At 33.8% G+C, this 23,509-nt stretch overlaps 2 protein-coding genes across 8 annotated transcripts in view; one reads left to right on the top strand and one right to left on the bottom strand.

Annotated features, from left to right (window-relative positions):
- The window catches only part of LCORL (ligand dependent nuclear receptor corepressor like), a 163,301-nt gene extending 157,951 nt beyond the window's left edge, over positions 1-5,350 (top strand). For 3 of the 6 annotated variants that reach the window (XM_045550440.1, XM_045550438.1, XM_045550437.1), the window contains one exon: positions 5,033-5,350. In XM_045550440.1, coding sequence (XP_045406396.1) covers positions 5,033-5,046 — 14 coding nt within the window. In that variant the 3' untranslated portion in view covers positions 5,047-5,350. The remainder of the gene's footprint in view (positions 1-5,032) is intronic. The other 3 variants (XM_045550441.1, XM_045550439.1, XM_045550434.1) reach the window with 2 other exon arrangements.
- Positions 5,351-7,362: 2,012 nt separating this feature from the next.
- Positions 7,363-23,509, bottom strand: part of NCAPG (non-SMC condensin I complex subunit G) — a 33,731-nt gene continuing 17,584 nt past the window's right edge. Inside the window, exons 12-21 of one of the 2 annotated variants that reach the window (XM_045550444.1) lie at positions 22,996-23,106; positions 20,349-20,468; positions 16,004-16,228; positions 13,685-13,866; positions 13,224-13,398; positions 11,049-11,210; positions 10,657-10,795; positions 10,185-10,271; positions 8,539-8,608; positions 7,363-7,567 (exon numbers count right to left, since the gene is read on the bottom strand). In XM_045550444.1, the coding sequence (XP_045406400.1) occupies positions 7,435-7,567; positions 8,539-8,608; positions 10,185-10,271; positions 10,657-10,795; positions 11,049-11,210; positions 13,224-13,398; positions 13,685-13,866; positions 16,004-16,228; positions 20,349-20,468; positions 22,996-23,106 (1,404 nt within the window). In that variant the 3' untranslated portion in view covers positions 7,363-7,434. Of the gene's footprint in view, positions 7,568-8,538; positions 8,609-10,184; positions 10,272-10,656; positions 10,796-11,048; positions 11,211-13,219; positions 13,399-13,684; positions 13,867-16,003; positions 16,229-20,348; positions 20,469-22,995; positions 23,107-23,509 lie in introns of those variants that run through there. The other variant, XM_045550445.1, reaches the window with a different exon arrangement.

The following is a 23,509-nucleotide window of genomic DNA, read 5'->3' as shown; positions in this document are numbered from 1 at the left end:
TGGGTAACACCATGAGGAAAATTCATGTGCTACATATATAGCTTTCCTGGATAGGGGTATAGCTATAGCCCTTTTCTTCTAAATCCTGTAAACCACACACTTGTTCATAATAATCTCACATGTTAAGTATTCTGAAGAAATATATAATTGAGTACTAACATGAAGGGAGAATCATGACAGAATTAGAACAAGCTAAAAGTTACTATGCAGTACATACAGGGTAATAGATCATAGCTGCTGAAAACTTCCATTTATTATTAATAGTTATATGACTTGGATAAGTCATTTTACTTCCCTGAGCTTCAGTGGGTGATTGTTAGGATTGAATGTGGCAATGTAAAAAAGCCTTTTAACATAGTGCCTGGCATGTAGCAATTGTTCTATAAATGATATTTTCAGACTTGTCTTGGTTGCACCAAAATGTGTCTCCTGCAAGTTGACTAGCTAACATTAAAGTTTGTATGACAGAAATGAATCATCGCAATATCTCCAGTGATAAGTAAAACAAGTTTAAATTATTAGAGCTAGATGTATTACATTTGTAGTCATTAAATCACAAATGATAATTGGATTTCCATGACCCTCAAAAGATTTCCATCTTTTACATTTTATAAATGCGTATACTCTATAAACTTCCATTCAGAGGGTAGAGCTGGACTCCATCTTAGGGTCCCTGTATTGGTCCCATCTTAGGGACTGCAATATTGAAATTAGGCTTAGATGTTCAGATAACCATTTTAGACCTTGTTTAGCCTTCCCCTACCATTTAGGTTCCTAGTTTGACAGAGAGAGAAGAGGCCTTATTTATATGTACCTGTCCTCCCACTTTCTCCTTTCACCAAAATATGCAATGGTAAACTAAACCTTCGCATTTGTATATAGCTCCTTAAGGTTTTAAAGCACATTAATTGGCTTTCATTAGATTGTCACAACTCTATAAGGTAAGTAGGGAAGGTGACTTTTTTTCTTTACAGATGAAGAAAATGAGGCTGAAGGCTAAGGTTAGTTGTCCAAGGTCATAGGCTGATTATCAGTATTGGCAGAACTTGGACCCAGGTCTTTACATTCTTTTCCCCAACTCTGTACTCCCAAGAGTATGACGACTGTATATACTAATGCTGAGCTTTCATTAGAATACAGGATATATAACGACATTCTCACAGATGACGTAAATGCTGCTTCTTCGGCTTTCTAATCATGATATAAAACAAAGAAGCCAGAAGACTAATAAATCTGATGACACAGAATTTAGAATGGATTTATAACAAAGTCACCATAAGCACATATAAACAACTAATAAACTGGACAGGATGGGAGGGGAGTGGAATTGTAAATCACTATAGAACAAAGAATTTTTGTAACTACGTATCGACAAGATCATCATCCCAACTGGCAAAGAATATAGAAGAGGAAATACAAAAAGCTTCTAAATCATGAAAATATGCTTATCTTTTCTCATAAGATTAATGCAAATTAAAACAATGGCATACCACTTTTTAACTTACCAGATTTTTAGAGATGTGTAAGTTTTATTATACATTATTGGCTAGTGTGTGATGGAAGAAAGACATTTTCACACATTGTTGGTCAGAATATAAAATGGTACACAGTCTATATAGGACATTTTGGTAACTTTTATCAAAACTTTAAAAGTGCCTTTTGGTCCAGCTATTCTCCTAGACATCATCAGCTCTATAGATATACTTGCTCACATGCAAGAATATTCATCATTGCTATTTTATGCAATAGAACTGCCAAAAAGTCTATCAGTTGTGGACTAATGAAATAAATTATAATTTATCCACAGAGTGGAATATAGCTGTTAAAAGAATCAAGTATTCGTTGTACAGATATGAAACAATATCAAAAATATTTATTAAGATCCTGAACAGTATATGGAATTGTGTAGGGGGAAGGGAGTTAGTTTAAACACAGATGTGTACATATTTCAATGTGAAGAGACTATCTGGAAGAATACACAAGAAAATGGTAATAATAGTTGCCCCAGAAGAGGGACTAGGAGTAGTATTAGAGACTTCTTTTCATTGTATAACATTTTGTACTGATTGGTTTTAATTTTAAAAATGTGTTACCCATTTTAAAACATGTGAAAGACAAAAAAAAACTTTAAGTTATATCAAGAAAAGTTGAGCAACATTTATCTTTCACACTGTATAACGTATGATTAAACCACAAATTTCTGACATTGAACCTAACTAGTCAAAATTTTAATTTCCAAACATAAAAGAATTATTAAAAATTCCTCTAGACCACAAACTCTTTGAAAGCATGGACTATGTCTTCCTTATCTTTGTATCCCAAAAGTACTTTCTATCAGGTACTCAATAAATGTTAAATAACCTGACTCGGGTATTGAAAATGGAATTGAAAGGTGCTCTGATTAAGTACTAGATTAATCAGAAAACCAGTTTCTTTCTTACATTAGTCCACATACATCTGATTTTAAGACACCGTGAAAAGGGTAGTTTATTTTTCTATACCTTAGTTTCCCTATCTCTTAAAAAAAATTCTAGAAAGGTCCTTTCTAGCTCTAATATTCCAGTGGCTCTGGTTCCAGCATTTCAAAAGATAGCTGTGTTCTTCTATCCTTAGAATTCCATAGATCAGTAATACCCAAATTTTGGACACTCACTGGTTTTTCTTAAAGTATATATATATGAATTAAACACGTCAATCTGTGTATTACTAACATCTGGTTCTTTTCATAACTAATTGATATTTTCTTCCCATACATGTATATAGTTTTATGTACCCCTAGGGTCTCTGTACCCAAATTTATAGTATAACAGTCTAGAAAAGTTACTTTAGAAAAAACTGCCAAGGTACTGAAAAGAATAATGTTAGTACAGTATTATTATTCTCTGATGAATACATCTTAGTCAAACAAATAGCAAAAAAATCAAAATTTGTTTTTATCTATGACCATGATTTATTGTGCTATGCCTTCATTTTCTTTTTTTGGAGTTTAATACTTTATATACTTACCTACCAAGCTATTTTGATTAAAATAGTTGTATTTTTATAGCTTGCCTTAGAGTTTCTCAGAAAGGTGTTCATTAAACACTTTTGCTTTGCAAATACAAATTATAAAAATATGAAGACTAGCAGTCCTTGAAGGAAGGAAAATATTAACGCTTTATCTGTTTTGCTAACTTGAAAAACAAAAACTTGAGGTCCCTGAGAACCTCAATCTAACAATCAATGTAAATTTTTTCAAAAGTCAGATTTCTGATACAAGAATATTGTATTTTAAGTTTCTTCCACTTGTCACATATCAAGCCATGATTTATTTTAAATATTTATTAATCGCCATCTCTGTTTTGGTTTTTAAAAAATGATTCACTATTTTTGATGTGTGCTAAGCTCCTGGTAGTTTGTCATTTTGTCTAGTATCTAACTTATACAAATTGAAACCCTGTCATTAAGTGGAAGTTAAAGTGGGACTGTTTTCCTGGGAAGAATATGATACTGGTGTTAATAACAAGTTTGACTTGTTGAATGGCAAATGAGTCAGTTGGTTGAGGTTGCAAGGAGCGATCTACTAGAGTCTGGATGCTGGACTTCCCAACTCTGTCATGTCACTTATATACTAGATACCTGTTTGCTCATTACTAATAGATTTGTACACCTGCAGTTGGAGAAAGCTTAGGAGTGATGTAGTCTAATTGAGCTAACCACAGTTAAATGTCAAATGACCAATGTATAGAAACCTATTAAATAACTTATAAACATTCTGAAGATGTGAATTATAAGTAATATTTACAACTAGCAATTACATGTGCTTTACACATAGGTGAACTAACTACTCTTTTGACTCTCAAGTTTCTGTTATTCTAAAGAGTAGCACTCTGTCCCAGATGTTTTATTATGAGTTTTATATTTATTGAATTTTTGAGCAGCTGTGTATTCAGTACTGCTTATTTTAATAGAGGTAAGAATGTTTTCAGAATTGATATTAGACTAAGCAGAAAAGAAAAAAAGAATGTTATTCTTTTCTTCAGATCTAGAAGAGATTAATGTTTTACTAAATACTAAGAACAAGTTTAGAGATGTGAGATTTGGGTTAGGCTTTGAAGCATGGGTAAGATTTGCTTAAGCAGGGTGGAAGACAAAATTTTTTAGGTGGAAACAACATTCAGGAACAGAAGGGACTGTGCTCCTGACCCCACTGTGTCTGTGAACTAAGACACCAGTCTGCCCAAAACAGAGGGTGTATATTAGGGTACAGTGTTGAAATCTGACCAACCTAGTATAAATCCAAATAAGCCAACTTTTCCTTTAACATAAAATTTTTTTTGAACCAGGCAACCAGAATTAGTATTCAGTGGATGCCATATGTGTTCCTCTGATGAGCTGGCCTCAAGTCTAGACAACTTGTTACTCTTTCACCATCAAAATCATATCTTTTCTCCTGATGACTTACCAGCCTCATCACAGATCTAGTAGACAAGCACAAAGGAAAGAGTAAGAGCTGTATTCTAATTCCAGGCAGGTGATTGCATATTGGTATTTAACTGAGACTTGATTTTTTTGTATATTTTGAGGATGAATATATCAACCTTGCTTTTGTGAAACTCAAATGAGATGATACATGTGAATGTGGCTAGAACACATAGAAGGTGTTCAACAAATGTTAATAATTCCTTCTTTTCTCAAAGTGGCTCTGGTCCTGGTCCATTAAAAGACAAGTTAAAATGGTTGAATCCTGCTATGCTCAGAATGTTAAATAATGTCCTTTCTGATATATAGTGATGTAATTTTTATATGCAGTGAAGTTTTTTGTCCAGTGGTGAGTGACCTCTCAAGATACCAAGCTTACATGGCATTTTTCATTGTATTCAGTTCAGTAAGGAGGTAGGAGATAAAATTCTTGTACTTTCAGGATGGTAAATGTTTTATCTATGATAATGGTTAGTGGTCCAATGGTATATTACTGAATGTTCTTTTATAAGATTGATAATTTCTGAAATTAAAGTAAAACTAAAATGCCTTACAATTTTTCTTCTTACAGCATGCTACAAATGAAAGCTGATGAGAAACTGAATTTGTCTGATGGGAATACAGCAAGTTGCCCTTTGAGCCCCATTAAGATGTGCCTTAATCGTCCCATTGAATGGAATCTCAATTTGACAGCAGCATCTCTAGCGAGCTGTACAGTTCATAACCAAAATGTCAAAAGTGAAGAGAAATAGAATGCAGTTCTTGCACTATCCTTATTTTGTATGTCAACATTCTTTCTGCTGAACAATAAGCGTTTATCAATTGATCTTGAAATATTTCTAGTCCTGTGATGTCTTTATATTAAATCATTAGCATTAATCATTGATTATATTCTTTGTATTTTTTTTACATGTTCTACACCAGACCATTGTGGAATTTTGCAGTACAGATTTTGATGTTTCTCTTTTTAATGGTATTTTGTGAGTTTTTTATGCCCTAAGTTTAAATACATAATTGTCCCCAGTTTTATTTCTGTGCACAAAGTTTTAATATATAACACATTGTGATTTAGAAAGCTAGTATTGTAAAGATTTGTGATGATGACCTGACCCATGAACAGTTGTAAAACAGGTGGATACCAACTACCTCGAAGCAAATTGGTAAAAGTATTTCTTGGAAGTAAATCTCTTTCAAAGTTATATATGTATAGAAAAGAAATCGATCATAGTCTACTATCATCAAGTAGCATGTTTCCATTCACAGGAGAATGAGCTCATGCTTCTCTTTCTCTGTATTTTAAACCTATGGTATGTGGGCTGTAAGAGCAATGGCACAATTTCATGTTTACTCTTCAGCAAATCTGTGCCTCTTGACTGATAGACAAGAATACTGTTTGGTTTCTGTAAGTTACCAGTTTTAAATGAAAAATGATAAATGGATTTACATCTGTATTTTAGCCATTTATTTTAAAGTTTAAAGGAACGTCTTTATAGATCCAGAATATTCCCTACCTTTAACTCTTAATAGTACAAAGCACAGCTTCAGTAATGGCTACATGATTGTGTCTAAAAATCAAATAGTAGGAACACTAAAAGTTTGGTGCTTGAGTTTATGTTTTTTATATTACAGAAAGCAAGCTTTGGTATGTTGGTCCATAAAAGAACATGGCTCCTTTCCTTTTGGATGGCCTGGCCATGTGTAAATGGGATTTTACTTTATGTTTCTAAAGACTTTTCCTTATAGCACATTTTATGTACCTTTTCAGTCTTTCTTTCTCCCTACCCTCCCCCCAATTTTTAAAATGACAGGGATTTAACAAAAGACAACTCCTAAGGAATTTAAAGCACAGGAAGACACAGAGCCAACAGAATGCAGAACAATCATCTACTTTTCATTGACTTACATCATTACGATGTTTTCCTTTTGCTTAATAAGCATTCTTGCTTTATCACTTTGACTCTTTGTATTTCTAAGTTCCATAAAAGCACATATGTATATAATATAGCAATGTGGTTCTAAAAAACAGTGATCTTACTTTAGCTCCATCTTAGCACGTCATTTTAAATAAATGGCCTCTGGTAAATAATTCCTAAAAGCACAATTATTAAAACAGATCCATGTTAGGACATTTCTATTCTGAATAATAAAGAAAAAAGGTAATTACCAGAGGAATAAGAAAAGTATTTTGCTGGGTCTTACAGAAGGAAACAGGACCAATTTCAAAAGATGGTAAATGAAACTGACAGTGAAGGAAAGTGCTCACAAATTAGTGTATAAAGAGGATTGCCTGTCACATCTTCTCCCACTAGTATTATTTATTATCCACAGCAAATAAAACATTTTGTTATGCCAAAAACATAGGAAGCAGCTTCATGATTTATATATATTTATGCAGATATCCCTAACCCAGGAAACAATCACAAATAAGGGCTCCCATATGCAAATACTCTAGGAAGAGGCAGGTAGCATTATCAAATTGTCAAAATAACTGTTGAACTTTACACTGGTCCTCCTCACTGATAATAAGCTCCTTTCTAGCCAGTTTGTAGTACTTCATTTGCCCTTAAAATATCACTTGTTAAATGTGTTCTGAGGTGTTTTCATCTAGGTTGGATCTGCCCACCTAAGTCATAAGCTTCCCAATGCAAGCTACTAGTAGCTAGGTACACTGAAGTTTCCTATAATGCCATGATATTAAAGTTAAGAGTTCATAAGAATCACCTGGGGAGCCTATTTAAAAAACAGATTCCCAGACCCACCTTAGATTCTAATAAACAAATCTGTGTCACTGATGCAGATGGTCTTTGGACCACAATGACAGATGCTATCCTAATGCTTTAGCCCAAGTCAAAATATTATGGATTCACAGAGCAGAAAGTCTTCAGAAAGACATCAGGCTTTTTCTGATTTTGATACAAGGATAATTTTATTAAAGCAAAGAAATGAACATAATTTTAAAGGATTCCATCTCCATTACCGCTCCTCATTTATATCTTCATTGAGAAATTGTGCAAGGTTAAGTTTACTTTTTTCTAGTGCTGCTGTTTTGGCTCGTCTTGGTAATCTCATTCTCATTTCTGATTCTGGTTCAGGAACTTCATGATCACTAAACAGATGTTGAAAACATACCAATTTAGATACAAGCTTTAAAACCAGTTTATTTATAAATAAAACTTTTTTGTTTCAGTCTCATATTCTATCAGTGTGTAATTGATACCCTGATTCCATTAACTAAGCTTAAAACTAAACTTTCAAACAATAACCAAAAAGCACTGGCTGGCTATCCAGCAAAGTCAATCACTGAAAACCTAGCTAATGTTTTTATATACTATATGGAACCTGATGTTATACAGGAAAGAAAGAAAAAAAAAAAAAAAAACACCAAACTTTTAAAATGAAACTTGTAATTAAACAGGGACCATAACTATCCAAAAGAGGTTTCTCTGGAACTCAGGAAGTGAAAAACAAAGTTAAGTTCTCTTGATTTAGGCAATAAATTCCTCAAACACAGTAGACATAAAGTTTCCTAAAAAAAAAAAATACTTTAATCAAGACAATCTAATGATATGTACTGAAAATATACACAATACAATTTTAGCAATGAATAGATGAATGCAAGACAGCTACAAACTTTCAGCTCTAACAAGGGCTTAACTGACAGAAACCAAAATAAACACTCTACCACACAATAAATCCAAATTAAAGGTGGAATTATTCTTCCATTGTAAATGTAGAGAACCCAAATGTCTAAATCATTGAGTTTGCTAATTCAAGATTAAAGGTCTCATACATGCAAAAGTCATATAATTAGAAGTGGTAATATAAACTGAGACAACATATTAAAGACAGTACTACAACACCATGCCAACTAACAGGCAAATGCAAACAAGCCATAAGTCAAATGCTCTTGATAATGTAATTTTAGACTACACATCCAAGACATAGCTATTTACAGTTTTCACTATCTTGTTATATACTGAGTTTCTCACATTCACAAGAAAATTATAATTTTTTCTACTTTCAGACATAAAAAATGAGGACAGGCCACTTTACATATTCTAGACAAGCATTACATACCTTTCAGAGTCAGTCCCAGCAGTCTGACGTTTCCTGTTCATCCTAGCTGAAGCTGTCACTTTTCTCTGTCCTTTAAGACAGTATAATTATCAAAATTTATTATTAATTGCTTATTATTTTTAATCTAGTTTCTGGGCTAGCTAAATTCTTTGTTTTTAACACATTTCCTCCTTGTTCCCAGCCACCATAACACCATAGAGAAAAGGAACCCAAGCAAGATTCAAAGTTACATTAATTTATTTTATAAGCATTTATAAGGGGGCAAGGGAAAATAGGGAAATTTTGAGCTAGTCAGGAGGAAGCAAATTTTAGTTCAATGTATTTGGGGACAGAAGCATACAAAAAACATGTTATATAAAGAAAGTATGTTTATTATGGCTATAGCACAAGGTGTGTGGAGAAACTAACAAATATTAAGGCTAGAATAGAAAGGTAGGTTAGGTCCATAAACAGGTCCTAAAGAAATAGAACTTTAATCAGTAAGGTTATAACGGCTTCTTGTGAAATATTTAAACATGTACGTGGCCAATTCAAACATGTGTTCTAAAATATACTTCAATGTAAAAACTAGGAAGAACCTTGGGGGCTGCATCAATTATACTTGTTAGAAATTTACAAGGATAAGATGACAAAATTGGCTTGTGATGTTCCTCGTTTATGAGAGCATGAATACATGAAGTTTCGACTATTAAAAAAAAAAGATGGCGTTCTTCCGGTATATTATCTGACTAAAAGCAATCTGATCAAAACCAAATTGTTCAATATGACAATTTGTTTGAAAATTATATACCCTACTCACTCATGTTAGACTTGTTTTTGTTTTTTTACACCTCTTATTTGCTTTTACTACATTTATCCCCAAGAAAACATCCAACAATATGGGACAAATTTGGAACAATATCCAGCAATTGATATTTAAATAATTTATTGGTAAATATTGAGGCCAGATTCCATTTTAGAAAAAAAATTAAATCTACATAGAAAAAAATTGTAAAAAATAGTTTTCAAAGGTTAAAATCATGGTTGGCTCATGGGTGGGATTATTAGCGTTCTTTATAGTAGTTTGCTTGGATGTACTTTGATTCTTCTGTAATAAGCATGCATTGCTTTTGTAATAAGGAAATAATAAAACAATAAAAAGATCTTGAATTTCATATTTTTTTCCATGTGATTCCCTAGTAGTCAATATTTACTTTATTCCAACAAATCCCCTATTGTTGGATATCCCTTGGGAAATAAATTAAGTTGGGAAAATAAGAAAAAGATGAGAAGGAAAACACAGCCCAGAAAAATACTATGGGGATAAAAGGAAAATAATGCTTAGTCATATCAATGATGGAACACAAATAACTGATAATATAAAACCATCATTTAATCAAATCTTAATTTAACCCAACTCGTCCTTTATAATATGACCTTTCAATCAAAAGCACTTTGGGCAACAATGATTTTATAATCTTTAGGCACAAAGGAAAAATTGATAACTGAAAGAATTAAAAAGAAAGTTAAGGATACCTAAGATATTTAAAAACCTTTATCATGAAGGAAACAAAGACAGGGAAACTGCAAAATAAGTATTTAATATTTTTCATTGGAAGATAAAATTAAAAATTGCTCATTAAGAAACTAGTCAATCCATACACTACCTCTGTTAATCCTCAGCTGAGTGGATTTTGACGGTCGGGCTGCCTTTACATCCCTGAGAGGAGTCATATATACTTCCTTATTCTCTTCTATTAAGGGAAATAATATAACAATATGAATAAAAGTTAGCCTCATAAAACATTTTAAATGGTCTTTTCAAGTCTACTTTTCATAAAACTAAAATGACAGTCCCATAAGCAGCTATTGAAAGGTTATCATAAATCACTATTCCAAAAATTGTGAATACTAGAAAACAAGCAAAACTTAAAAGATAGTCATATAGTGAGAATCATATACAAAAAAACTTGAAAAGCAGAATAAACACTTATCAGTAATACTGTTTCCCAAGGGGATTAATTAGAAAAAATGTTCAATCATTTCTGAAATCCAACCAAACTCGTTAGGAAAAAAAAAAATCTCAGAAAAGATGAAAAAGACAGAATCTTATAAATATTCAGGTCAGTATGTCGTTACCATCTTTGTTTTGAAAAATAGTTGTAGTCGAGTTAGTATCCTGTGCTGCTAAGATTTGGTCACCAAATTCTTTATTTCCTTTTTCTAACTGAATCTTGATTTTCTCCACAGCTCTCAGACATGTTCTATCTTTTACTTGCTATAAAAGAAAACATTAACATTTTGTAAACATGGCATTTTGTAATCCTCTTTTAAAAAAAGTTATATGCCCATACATATCAAGTTGTTTAAAAACATCCTAAAAATTATATGAAATTTACAAAGGAAATATTTACTTCAAATGAGCAAAAGTCACAATATGCTAACATATGTATAATTTGATACAACTACATAAATTCTACATTGAGGGATATAAACACACACTAATTCGAAGTAATTAGAAACTACTTTACCTCCAGAATCTCATTCAATAGAACCAGAAGGTCTTTTGCATGATTGCTACTGAGTTCTAAAGAACTCAAGACTTTTGTATAGACTCGAATTTCTGGTGAACATGGACTTGTTAAGATCTCATTGCATATTTTTAGAGCCAAATTGTCATGTACTGTTAAGGCCTAGAAAATTAAGAGAAAATTTTTTGTAAATTGAAAATGATATAATACCATCCTACACATCTAACAAACATTTCCAACTAATTATCTTGCCATAATCCCAAAAGCAAAATGTCTAAAACCAAATTTAACATCCCAGCCCAGTCCAGCCCCCAAATAAACTCCACTTTCTTGACTTCTTGTAGTCGATGCTGTGACATAGGGCCCAGATCCACCACTCTTTAGGAATGAAGCACTTACACTCCAATTGCTACGTGTTTGAGAGGTTAAAGGTTACCAACTGCAGAACTGATCCGGACAAAAAAATGAGAGGAAAAAAAAAAAAAAACTGATCTGGACAGGCTTTTCCCAAGGTCGCACTTCTTCCCCCAAGGGTTAGTCCACGTCCAATGACTGGCCGATGCACAGGTACAACGGCCCAGCTTGTCTGACCTGTGACAACTCAAAGCAACATCCCAGGTCTGGAACTAGGATCAGCTAGAGCCTTTGCTTGCAGGGCAATTTAACTTAGCCCTGTGCCACAACCTACTTCCCTCACACTTCCAAAATGCTAACCGTTAGAGTGCTCCCCAATCAAACTATGTCAACAGCTCCTCTGAAGTCTTCTGTTACCCATACTTAAGACCCTAGAGTTTTCTAGGACTCCTCCATTTCCCTTGCCTCTCAAGCTTTAGATTCTTCTATTCATATTTCTTTTTACTATGCCAATTTCTATTCTTTCTACTGGTCTTTTTCTATAAGCTAATTATACATGCTTTTTAACTGCTTTCTTTATTCTTTCCTTTCCTCTCATCAATTCACCTCATATAACCATACTGACCACCAAATTAATCTTCCTAATAAGTAGCTTTCATCCCATTAACTCTTTCACCATAACCCTTTCATCATAAGCCCTGAATAGTTATTCATTCCCAAATTCCCTACCTTGGCCTTTCATGCAATCTATAATCTACTCACAATGTTCTGCCTTAATAGTCCTATTCAGAATCCTAAGCCAGAATAATTTTTCTGGCTTTTCTGGCTTTCTTTCCAACATGGTTTGGATAATCATCCACATTTATCACCTTTACTAAAACATCTTTCTTCTCTAACTAAACCAATCCCCAAATCCCAACAAGGCCTAATTGAATTTTTTACTCAATGAGTTCTAATGCTGTACTCATTCCTCCTACATGAATCTTGTCCTTCTCTATAAAGTCCTAAAGCAGCAGCCCCACACTTTTTGGCACCAGGGACTGGTTTCATGGAAAGCAATTTTTCCAGGGATGGGTGCAGCAGAGCAGCCCAATCCTTAACAGGACCAAGGTTGGGGACCACTGTCCTAAAGCACTTAGTAGCAATATCACTGACTCTTATCATATTTTGCCTAATATTCTATGTAATTTTATCTTTCCAATAGCATGTAACATTGTGACTTGAACAGAGTATGCAGTCACTAAATATTGAATAGATATTGAAAAAAATGGCAACACTATCATCTTAATCAGCATCTGAAATCATTAATACATTAAATTTCAAAAGTGGTAACAAGTTTGACCAAATGCCATTAAAAGATTAAAATATTCAGTGTAAGTTCAATTTCTGGGTCAGTTTGCAACTGACTTATCTTCTTTCAAGTACAAAATCGGAATAAGCTTCAGGTGAGTTCTAGTTTTTGAATTCTCCTTCCTTGTATCAGCAGTATAGCAGGTAAGCCAATGTTTGAAAATTCAACAAGTCCTGGATAACATAGATCATTACTTCTGAGTGGTTACTAGGTTGGGAGGGGGATAGTGAAGGTGATGCATTTTTGGTAACTTATTAACAAAAATGTTAGCATTGATTACTTGAATTTTCATATGAGTTCTCTATATTTCCCAAAAGATTTCCTTCATTTTTTGTACTTTGTGTTATATGCTTGAGACAGAAGTCTCAAGACCAAAAATGCAGCTCCTCGCTATTTCAAAGAATCTTTGAAAGAAATTACTTTACCAAAACAACATTAATCTACATGCATAGGCCAACATACTCACCCACCTGATAATCTTGCGAATTCTTGGCCTGAGGATTTAATGTACTTGGTCTTGTCAAATCTACAAGTAACTCAGCAACATTTGTAATATCTATTTCAGCTAAAGGAGAAGATGCAGGGGCATTGGCCAGTGTTTGCACAGTTGGAAGAAAGGCTTCTTCAAAGCATTCCTGATTAGTCCTATTGAAAAAATTTGAAAGTATGTTGGCAAAACATTATTTGATGACAGAAAAGGCATGATTCTAAAAACTTAGGTATAAAATTCAACCAACAAGATAAAATACATTTTCATCTAGGAAAGAGCCAAGTAACTTAGGTAGATAAAATCTACGTAAGTTCTTCTCATTTCATTATTTATCCACTGAAGAAAGAAAGAGTAATAACAAAATGTCATTATAGATATATCTCATGGGGGATGTGAATTTGACTTCAAATCAGATTTGGATTTATCAGTATGACTCAATACCTGCTTGCATAGGCAAACATGGGGAAGAACACGCCCAGGCAATGTCGAAGTCGAACATCCTCTTCAGTCACAGGATTGTACCATAACAAAATAAGACGAGAAAGAATCCTGCTACTGACCAAAAGCCCAGAGAACATTAGCTTGGCTAGTCCTTCTGCAGCTCCTGTCCTAAGTTCAGATACCTAATAAAAATGACATTCATTAGAAGGAATTTATTTGTATTTCCTTTTTACATAAGCCTCACAATGTAGCCAGTCCTATAATATTTTTGTATGAACTAATCCAAAAATGTTACTATGAATTTGTTAAAGGCACATAAAAAGATTTCGTTTCTTCATGGCTGGACTAACAATTTTAGACACATTTAATAATTTTAGACAAATCTTTAGTCTAGCCATGAAAATTTTGATTCCCTTAAAATTCTTTAGAAGAACTAAAAAGGCTTTTATAAATGTTCGGAAAACAAAATATGTATTTAAATGCTTAGCATTTCTAAGACATAGAAAACTCTCAGCAACCATGCCTGTCACCAGAGGAAGGTGCCTATAAACAAGAGCTCCAGAGGCAGGAGAAGCAATGTGTCTGAATAATGGGTAGAATGTGAACAGAAGATGTACAAGTAGAAAAAGGCATTCCTAGAAAGAGTAGCCAAAACAAAGAAAAAAGAAAAGCCAACTGGATGCACACAGGCAAAAGAATGAATTTGGACCCTTACCTGACATCATATACAGTATTAACTAAAAATGCATCAACAGCCTAACTATAGAAGCTAAAACTATAAAACTCATAGAAGAATATAAAGGGATAAATCTTCATAACTTGGGCTTGGTAATGGATTCTTACATGACACCAAAATCACAAGCAACAAAAGGAAAATAGTCTTCCTCAAAATTAAAAATATGTATATATCTAAGGACATTATCAAGAAAGTGAAAAGATAGCCTATGATGTAGAATATTTGCAAATTATATATCTGATAAAGATCTACTACCCAGACTATATAAAGAACTCCATAAAGACAACCAATCCAATTTAAACATGACCAAGGGCCATCCCCAAACAAGATATACAAATGACCAAGAAGATGAAAAGATATTCACCATCGTTAGTCATTAGCGAAATGCAAATCAAAACCACAATCAGGTATCACAATTCACATATACTAAGATAGCTATTAATATAAATTTTAAAAATTGGAAAATAAATATTGACAAGGATGTGGAGAAATTAGAAACTTTGTACACTGAAGGTGGGAATGTAAAATGGTTCAGTCACTCTGAACAAGTTTGGCAGGTTCTCAAAAAGTTAAAGAATTTCTATATGACTCAGCAATTTGACTCCTAGGTACATACCCAAAGGAATTGAAAACAGGTACTCAAACACATATACACGCATGTTCATAGCAGCACTATTCATAATAGCCAAAAGAGAGAACAGCCCAAATGTCTAATGGATGAATGGATAAACAAATTGTGGTATATACATAAAAGAGAATATTCAGCCATAAAAAGGAATGAAGTACTGATGATACAAGCTACAATGTGGATGAACCTCAAAAACATTATCCCAAATGAAAGAAGCCAGACACAAAAAAATCACATATTGTACAATTCCATTTAAAAGAAATATCCAGAACAGTTAAATCCATAGAGACAGAGTGCAGATTGGTTGTTGTTAGGGGCTGGCAGAGGGGGAAGGGGGAACAATTGCTTAATGAGTACAGTTTCCTTTTGGGATGATGAAAATGTTTTTTAAATTAGAGATGGTAGTTGCACTACACTGTGAATGCACTAAATGCCAATGAATTGTTCACTTTAAAATTGTTAGTTTTGTTTTACCACTTTCACCTCAGTGAAAAAAATACAATCTGTATAAAAATGTTTAAATCAGTTAAATGCTTATATTTGCTATAAAAATGGTAGTTCAAGAGTACCTTAAGAAGAGAGATCCAATCTCATAACCTATGTTACATCTTCTACTAACCCAATATAAAATTATCTAAACTATTTCTTAAAACCCTTGGGGAAAAAACTTAAAGTCCCTAAATCACAAATACAGGGTAAAAAATGAAAAATCAATAACCTTTAATATTAAGTCATTTAATTTTTGTTTATACTTTAATTCTTTGCACACACAATTTGATAGTGAGAAATTAGGTATGTTTGAAGTGAAAGTTGGGATTTAATTAAGATACTCAAAAAGCAAAATAAAAAATTTTGGTCCACGGTTAAACTTTAGTAAAAAATAAAATATAAACAGCATAAACAAATACATGCTGAAAATGAAATTTCATAATCACAGGGCTGGATTACTTCTTACCTCACTATCTAAGAAATCAGAAAGGAGTTTCAGAACATTCTTCGCTGTAGCAGTCTCTTCAACTTCTCTTGACTCTTGTTGATCATCACTGCTTATTTCTATACCTTCATGTTGAAGGTCTTTGATTTTTTTAGTTTTAAATGGTTCGATCCCAAACATCATCAGTTGGTCAAAGATTGCCTTTAAAGCACTTAGTTTTATTGTGACATCATCAATTTGCAAAACCTAAATTGAGATATCCCCCACCAAAAAAAGTAAATTCAGTATATATTGTTTTAATTCTATTTACCCTGCATGATATATTTTTCTTAGTCAAATTTCAATGATAGTGTCAAGTCTACAGAAAGCATTACTTTTCAGAAATATAATTTAAATTTCAATTTTTAAAAGGTACTATTTTTATTTATTTGTATTATAGCATTTAGAGCTATATTCTTTAAGAAAAAAATTAATCTTCACAGTCAAAAAAATTCCTGGAATTACAGTCAAGATGAATTATATTATTTGTTCCTTTTATTTAAAAAAGAATGAACTATACTTTCATCTATGAATTTATTATTTTCTTAAGAGCCAGAAAAACTATTCCAGTATATTGAAATTGTTTTGGCCCATCTATCAAGAGAAAAACATTGCATTCTAACCAATAAAAAACATTCATTGGAACAACAGTATTCTTCTAGGTTATCAAGATTCATTAAAGGCCGGGCGCGGTGGCTCACACCTGTAATCCTAGCACTCTGGGAGGCCGAGGCGGGTGGATCGTTCGAGGTCAGGAGTTTGAGACCAGCCTGAGCAAGAGTGAGACCCCGTCTCTACTAAAAATAGAAAGAAATTATCTGGACAACTAAAAATATATATAGAAAAAATTAGCCGGGCGTGGTGGCGTATGCCTGTAGTCCCAGCTACTCGGGAGGCTGAGGCAGGAGGATCGCTTAAGCCCAGGAGTTTGAGGTTGCTGTGAGCTAGGCTGATGCCACGGCACTCACTCTAGCCGGGCAACAGAGCGAGACTCTGTCTCAAAAAAAAAAAAAAAAAAAAGATTCATTAAAGATAAATTTTCCCTTATTAGCTCAATAAAATCAGAAGTCATTAAATGAATTCAGTTTTCAGGTGGACTCCTTTGCAGACGGAAGTAAACCATAAAACCCAGCAGTTTGTATGAGTCTATCCTGAGTTTAAAAATGCACACCAAATTTCAAAGTCATTAAAAAAAAAAAATACTGAGCTCAACATTCTACTATGAACAATTTACTATATTCTTTAATGCAATTAAACTTAGGTCATTGATAAATAACTTGGCCATATCACCTGGCCTTAAGTATGAATAAAAATCACCTGCAAGTTGGTCAAATTAGTGAAGTGAGAAAAATGGCTCAAATTTTCAAAATTTTGTAGGATTTCAAGAACATATCTGGCTAGGTACAATGGCTCACGCCTGTAATCCTAGCACTCTGGGAGGCCAAGGTGGGAGGATCGTTTGAGGTCAGGAGTTTGAGACCAGCCTGAGCAAGATCCCATCTCTACAAAACAGAAAAAATCAGCTGGGTGTGGTGGCGCATACCTATAGTCTCAGCTGCTTGGGAGGCTGAGGCAGGATAATCACTTGAACCCAGGAGTATGAGGTTGCAGTGAGCTACAATGAGGCCACTGCACTGCACTAGCTGGGGCGACAGAGAGACTGTCTCAAAAAAATAAATAAAATAATCTTTTCAGCCAGGCACAGTGGCTCACACCTGGAATCCCAGCACTTCGGGGGAGCCAAGGTGGGAGGACTGTTTGAGCTCAGGAGTTTAAGACCAGCCTAGGCAACATAGTAAGACTGTCTAAAAAACATAAATAAATAAAACAAAATAAAATAAAATAATGTTTTAAATGAAAAAATTTAGTTAAAAAATAAAAAATTAAGATGTAATAATTTAAAATAAATCTTCTCATGAAAACGGTGATCCATGTTGTAACATTATTTTCCAAGTTGAGCACACAAAGTTCTCTGCCACTTTAACTTAACCTGCTGACAAGCAATTTGCACCAAGTTCCTTGCAGGGTTTTTATCCCATTACATTTGGTAATGCCAGAGGCTACATGAATTTGTTTTTTTTTTAACATGGGGGAGGTGAAGGAGGTATATTTTTCAAGTTAAGCTAGGGGAAATGTTAAAGACAGATGTCCAAAATCAAAAAGTTTACAAATCAAATGCATTCCACTAGTACACTTGATTCCATCCCCTCTTCCCTACTCAAGAGTATCATTTCAGCAGTTACTCTCTCTCTCATGTCATCAGTTTTTTTCCTTTCAACTATATTATTCTCCATAGCATTTAAATATGCTGTAATTTCCTCTATCTTAATTAAAAACAGAAAGGCTCCTCTTTTTACCCCATACCCTTCTCTTGTTGCCACTTTACTTTATTTATTACTCCTGACAGGGAGAAGAAAAAAAATCCTTGAGACAGTAATCTATACTGGCTGTCTCTAACCACTTTCCCATAATTGTCTCTTCAGCCCTCTCCAAGTTTTGTTCTCAACTTAAACTACTCTCACGAAAGTCACCAAACACTTCCCTTACTTGCCAGAAATGTATGAATCCTCATCAACATGTCAGCAGCACTGGACAGTTGGATCATTCTCTCCTCTTTAAAATATTGTCTTCACTTGCCTTCCAGGACCTCACTCTTCCTCCTCCTGTCTACTTCACCCTAGCCTCTACTGGTTCCTCTTTATCTCCCCTAAATTTAAAACAGCCCCTGTTTCCTGAGCTTTAGGGTCCTACAAAGATGAGATCTCTTCTCAATCTAAACTCATTCCTCAGGTAACATCTAATCTCTAAGCATTAGATACTATCAGATATTATCAATAGAATAAAGACTTCCAGATTCATCTTGCCAGTCTATACCTCTCCCCTATACTCCAGACTCACACACAGATGCCTATTCAGCATATCCACCTGTATCTCAAACTTCAAATTTACCACACTCAATACTGAACTCCTTATTTCATCCTGCTGCCACAAAACCTCCTCCATAGGAATGGGCATTTTCATCCCTCCAGTTATTCTGGCCCAAATCTTTAGTTACCTTCAACCTCTTTCTCTCACATGCCACATCAGATTTATCAGCAAATCCTACAGACTTTAATTTTCAAACCTATATTACTCTTCTCATGTCCCCAGTTACCACAACCCTCGTCTAAGCCTTCACCATCTCTTTCCTAGATTATTGAATACCAGCCTTATTCAGTATCCCAGCTTCCATACATGTACCCCTACCTACTACTAGGGATCCGTTAAGTATGTTCCACAAGCCAATCCAGTCTAGTTAGGAATAATTTCACATTTTCAAACGGTTAAAAAAATTTCATTACAATGTCATATATATGAAATACAAATTTCAGTGTCCATAAATAAAGTTTTATTGGACAACAGCCACACTTATTCATTTATGTATTATCTGCAGCTGTTTTCACACCACAACAGCAAAGCTGAGTAGTTGAGACAGATCATACGGCCTGCAAAGTCTAAAATATTTACTTTCTGCCCCTTTACAGAGGAGGTTTGCCAGCCCCTTTCTGGTCTACACCAACACTATGCCCAGTTAGATCATAATAAGCCTCTATTCGAAGCCCTCCAATTCCCTTCTATCTCATTCACAGTGAAAGCTGACATCTTTATAAGTTCCTAGAAGACACTGACATTCTGCTGCCTGCAAATCCTATTTCCCATTATTCTCCCCTTTGCTCAGTCTTTTCTGGTCATATGTCTTCCTGCTCTTTGATCATGGCAAGAAAAGTCTTACCCCATGGCCTCCTCTTCTGCCCTCCCTTCTTCTCCCTGGAAACCCAAATATCCACATAGTTCACTCTTCTATTTCCCTCTGATATTGGCCCAAATGTCAACATATCAGTGAGGGCTTTCTCAACCAAACAGCTCATTCTCCTCCTTCCTCGTCTCTGTTTTATTTTTCTTCATCTGACATATTACGCATTTATTTTTTACTGTGTGTTTCCCTCTTCTAGAATGTAACTTCCATTAGGACAACTTTTACTTGTTTTATTCACTACCCTCCCTACCTTATTTTTCCTAAGCCTAGAACAGTGCTGGCACATTATGTACACTCAAAAAATATTTTCTATATGATTAATTAAAAGAATATCTTAAGTAATTGACATTTCATCTTTTTTCTCTGAAGATGTTTTAATAAGAAATCAAAAGATTAAAATTACTGAGTCCCTAAAGATTATTCATAATAATTATCATCAATAAGCCCCAGAATAAATTCAGAGTATTAGCATTATCACCATGGAATATTTCAGGAAACACAATTGAGATTTTATCACAAAGTAAATCCTACCTGTAATAGTAATACAAAGTGTTTACTTGCAAAATCCTGATTCTGCAGTCCACAGCATCCCAAGCATAAAACAGCCAGATTTCTCACTACAGGATGAACACTTATTATTCCAGGAAGAATCTAAAATGAATTAGAAATTAAAATAATTTTGACCAGGGCAAGAAATTTATAATAGTATACTAAAATCACGTTCAAAATGGTAATTTCTATATGATTCTGTGGATCTACTTCATTTCCATATTGTCTATTAACTCAAAGAAGTCACTTTCCAGTTAAAAAAACAAAGGCAATATTACCTTGCTTAAGCAGAAAAATACAGCCAGAGTGACCTTCCTGAAATATAGTCTGATCATGAGATACCTCCCCTCTAGTTAAAAAAACAAAGGCAATATTACCTTGCTTAAGCAGAAAAATACAGCCAGAGTGACCTTCCTGAAATATAGTCTGATCATGAGATACCTCCCCTCTACCTGATAAAACTAATTCAGTGGCTTCCCAACACTCACAGAACAAGATAAAACTCCTTAACATGACATATACTATTCCCCATTGTGTTGTCTCCCAGTCTCATCTTATATCATGTTAACTCTTATTCTCAGTTTGTTCAACCAGTCTAATCTTGATGCCTCTTATTAATGCTGTCTGATAGAAATATAATGGAAGCCACAAATGGCAATCACTTATACCATTTTCAATCTTCTAGTAACATTAAAGTAAAAAGAAACAAGTGAAATTCATTTTAATATTTTAACCCAATATAACCAAAATATTATCAGTGCAGTATGTAGTCAATATAAAAAACTATTGCGATAACTTACATTTTGTTGTTTGTACTAAGTCTTCAAAACCCAATGTGTTTTTACCCTTACAGCACATCTCAATTTGGACTAGTTTTTAACAGCCTCATGTGGCTGGTAGCTACTGTACTGAACATTCTTCCCTCTCTTTTTCATATAATTAATGTCTACTCAAAGATCAGACCAGAGCCACCTTCCATGAATAGGTCAAATCCTGTTATTATTAAGTTCACGACTATATAGCTCTTCTTCATAGCAAGCATCAATAGCATAAGCTTTCACTTATTTGATGTTCCCCTCACTTGATCAGAAGATCAACAAAGGTAGTCTATGTCTGTTTTGTATACCATATATACTTTATTACCAGCATTTAATATGTAACAGACATTCAGTAAGTATTTGCTCAATGAATAATTTATGATTTCTATTTAAAATACACCATCTTCATAAAAATATAATTCTTTTGTACAAATACCTTATTTGTTTACATTCCTCTATTAGTCTTTCAATCTTTAACCATAGATTTTTATACATTTAAAATCATTATGACCATTCAGTTTTCCATCCTTTCTTCGCTTAACATTGTATATCCTTTCCCACATATATACACAGTCTTCATATTTACTTCAATTGTGTAGTTAATTATACCATAATTCACCATCCTCTTATAATAGTACCATCCTCATAAAGTACCCAAGTAGAACTTAAAAAGCATCACTTTTCACTAAGTTACCTGCTTCTCTAAAAGAAAACTAAATTCTAATGACTGAGCAGAACCCAGTTTTTAATCAGAAGCTCTAGGCTGTTACAAATTGATTTTCTTTTTCATTTACATTTTCTTTACATTTAGAAACTCATGACAAGCCTAGGAATTAGACTTTAGATAATATTCATTAGCTATTTCTCACTAATCGCAGCAAATACAATTTTGGGAGAATCCTGTAAGAGCTTGGGAACATATAGAATTTGCTTTGGATAAGTGGCAGCACCAAAACAGAACAAAATAAAACTCTGTATTGTCTGATACTGTAGCCACTAACTAGCCACATTTGGCTACTGAACACCTGAAAAGTGACTAGTCCAGTTTAAGATATGCTGTAAAGCTTAGTATAAAAACCAGAATATAATATCTCAATAGTTTTAATATTGAATAAATAATAAAACATTTTAGTTACAATACAAATGATAAAACAGTTGGATATATAAAATATTTTAATATATTAAAATTAATTTCACTTGTTTACTTTAAATGTGGCTACTAAAGTTACATATGATTGCATTATCTTCTTATCAGAAAGTAATGTTCTAGAGTTTTACAGTACTTGTGTCCCTATGGTCAATACAATGGAGAATACCTGTGTATGGCCATACCACCCTGAACACGCCTGATCTCGTCAGATCTCGGAAGCTAAGCAGGGTCAGACCTGGTTAGTACTTGGATGGAAGAATACCTAAAGGTTAATTATTAATATAATAACAAATTCTTTTCAGGGCTCACAATTTAACCTTCTCAGTCTTCCTATATAGTAAGACTCTAGTACTTAAAATATTCCTGATGTGCTTCAGTATCTCCTCTTACTATTCAATGAATGAAGATATTCATATCTTCTGTATGCATAAAATAATTTTTTCAAACTTTTCAAAAGATAATAACTTAAGTACCAGGAACTTTACATAAGTTATTTAATCCTCACAATGTGAAGTAGCCACTTATATATATTTTCTTTTCCCATTTACATTTATCATGTATTTAAAATAGTAATCTTTTCATTCTTTTGAACCCTAAGGAACACACCACTTATAAAACGAGAGAGGAGTGGGCTAAAATGAAGCCTCAGAGGCCAACGTACCAAAGACTCAATGATCCCATTCATGGTTGCACCTATACCTGTTGAAATTGACATCTGCTTCAACAGTTCATAGCACAAAATAAGACACTTTTGCAGCGTTTCAGCATCATTCTAAAATGAAAGATGAAATATTCAGCATTAGTAAGAATATCTTCGGCCCATCCCTTAAATGTTTGCTTTCTCAGGGGCTCTGTCTAGGGCATATTACTCTACACACACTCCCTGGGTGATCTTAAGTCATTTAACTTTATTTATCATCTATGAGTTAGCCCAGCTATTCATAAGTTTCAGATTCATATATACAACTGCTACAAGACATTTCCTTTTGGATATTTCACAGGCTCCTCAAACTCAACACGTCCAAAAGGGAGCTAACTCATCATTACCCAAATCTCTTCTCCTCCTGTGCTTTCTATTTTCATATCATCACCATCTACCGAGCTGTCCCAACTAAAAGACCTGGGATACATTCTTGACTCCCTTTTTACCCTGTTACTAATTCCTAAATACCTCT

Source organism: Lemur catta, chromosome 4, assembly GCF_020740605.2.
Source record: "Lemur catta isolate mLemCat1 chromosome 4, mLemCat1.pri, whole genome shotgun sequence".
NCBI classification, from domain to species: Eukaryota; Metazoa; Chordata; class Mammalia; order Primates; family Lemuridae; genus Lemur; species Lemur catta.
Note: the sequence above shows the minus strand (reverse complement) of the source record. Positions and strands in the feature narration are given on the sequence as shown.